Here is a 1,133-nt window from a genome sequence, read left to right as displayed (position 1 = left end):
CACCATCACCACCATCACCACCACCACCATCATCACTACCATCACCATCATCACCACCACACCACCACCATCATCATCATCACTATCACCACCACCATCACCACACCACCACCATCATCATCACCACCACACCACCACCATCACCACCACCACCACCACCAGCATCACCACCACCACCATCACCACCACACCACCACCATCACCATCACCATCATCACCATCATCACCACCATCACCACCACACCGCCACCATCATCATCACTATCACCACCACCATCATCATCACTATCACCATCACCACCACCACCATCACCACCACCACCACCACCATCACCATCACCACCATCACCACTACCACCATCATCATAACCACCACCACCGTCACCATCATCATCACCATCGCGTCGCCATCACCATCCCTGTCCCCAGTCCACAGGTCACTGGGCTCTCTCTCCCGCGAGCCGCAGAGGAGGAGCGTGTCTACGGGTCGGGGCTCGGCGCCGCGGAGCGGTACCTGGAAGATGCTGGAGAGGTCCCTGAGGTTGAAGATGTAGTGGAACTTGATGGCCGTGGGAAGGAAGGTGGCTGTGACCTTCTGGTGCAGGGCTGTGGTCAGAGAACACCATCCTCTGTGTCCCGCTGGGCTCAGGAAGGGCAAGGCTTAGGGGGACAGTTCCCAAGGCAAATGCTCTGCGAGCCAGTGACAATTTAAGAACTCTGCAGCGCAAGGGGAGGAAGCCTGCTGCCCGGGCGACGTGCACATCATTCCCATGCCCCGCCCCCCTGCCCCCCAATCAGATCTCACAGCATCTCCTGTGGAAACAGCATCGTTTAAAGACACTGACGGGAAAGTACAGAAAACATGACCAGGGAGGAGAGACAGCAGCCACCAGCCCCATTAGAGCGGCGGTTCTCCCGACGAGAGGGGGCGGCAGGGCTTACCCAGGGCCGAGGCCACCAGCTGCCCGCTCATCCGCTGCACCACCAGGGGGGCCGAGCGATAGGTCAGGTGCTGGGACAGGATCGTGTTGTAGATGGTCGTGAGGGCCTCCTGGCCGGGGAAGCTCACGGCAAACACGCAGAAATGGCGCTGCCGGCACAACCACAGCCCCGCGTCAGGCAGCCTCGGGGAC

The 1,133-nt window shown here is 59.8% G+C and overlaps 1 protein-coding gene across 1 annotated transcript in view; it reads right to left on the bottom strand.

Annotated features, from left to right (window-relative positions):
* The window catches only part of DNAH17 (dynein, axonemal, heavy chain 17), a 76,281-nt gene that overhangs the window by 27,310 nt on the left and 47,838 nt on the right, over positions 1-1,133 (bottom strand). Inside the window, 2 exon segments of the mRNA XM_014531725.1 lie at positions 380-606; positions 943-1,090. Of these exon segments, the coding sequence (XP_014387211.1) occupies positions 380-606; positions 943-1,090 (375 nt within the window).

Source organism: Myotis brandtii, unplaced genomic scaffold (assembly GCF_000412655.1).
Source record: "Myotis brandtii unplaced genomic scaffold, ASM41265v1 scaffold825, whole genome shotgun sequence".
NCBI classification, from domain to species: domain Eukaryota; kingdom Metazoa; phylum Chordata; class Mammalia; order Chiroptera; family Vespertilionidae; genus Myotis; species Myotis brandtii.
This window is presented reverse-complemented; position numbering and strand designations above follow the sequence as displayed.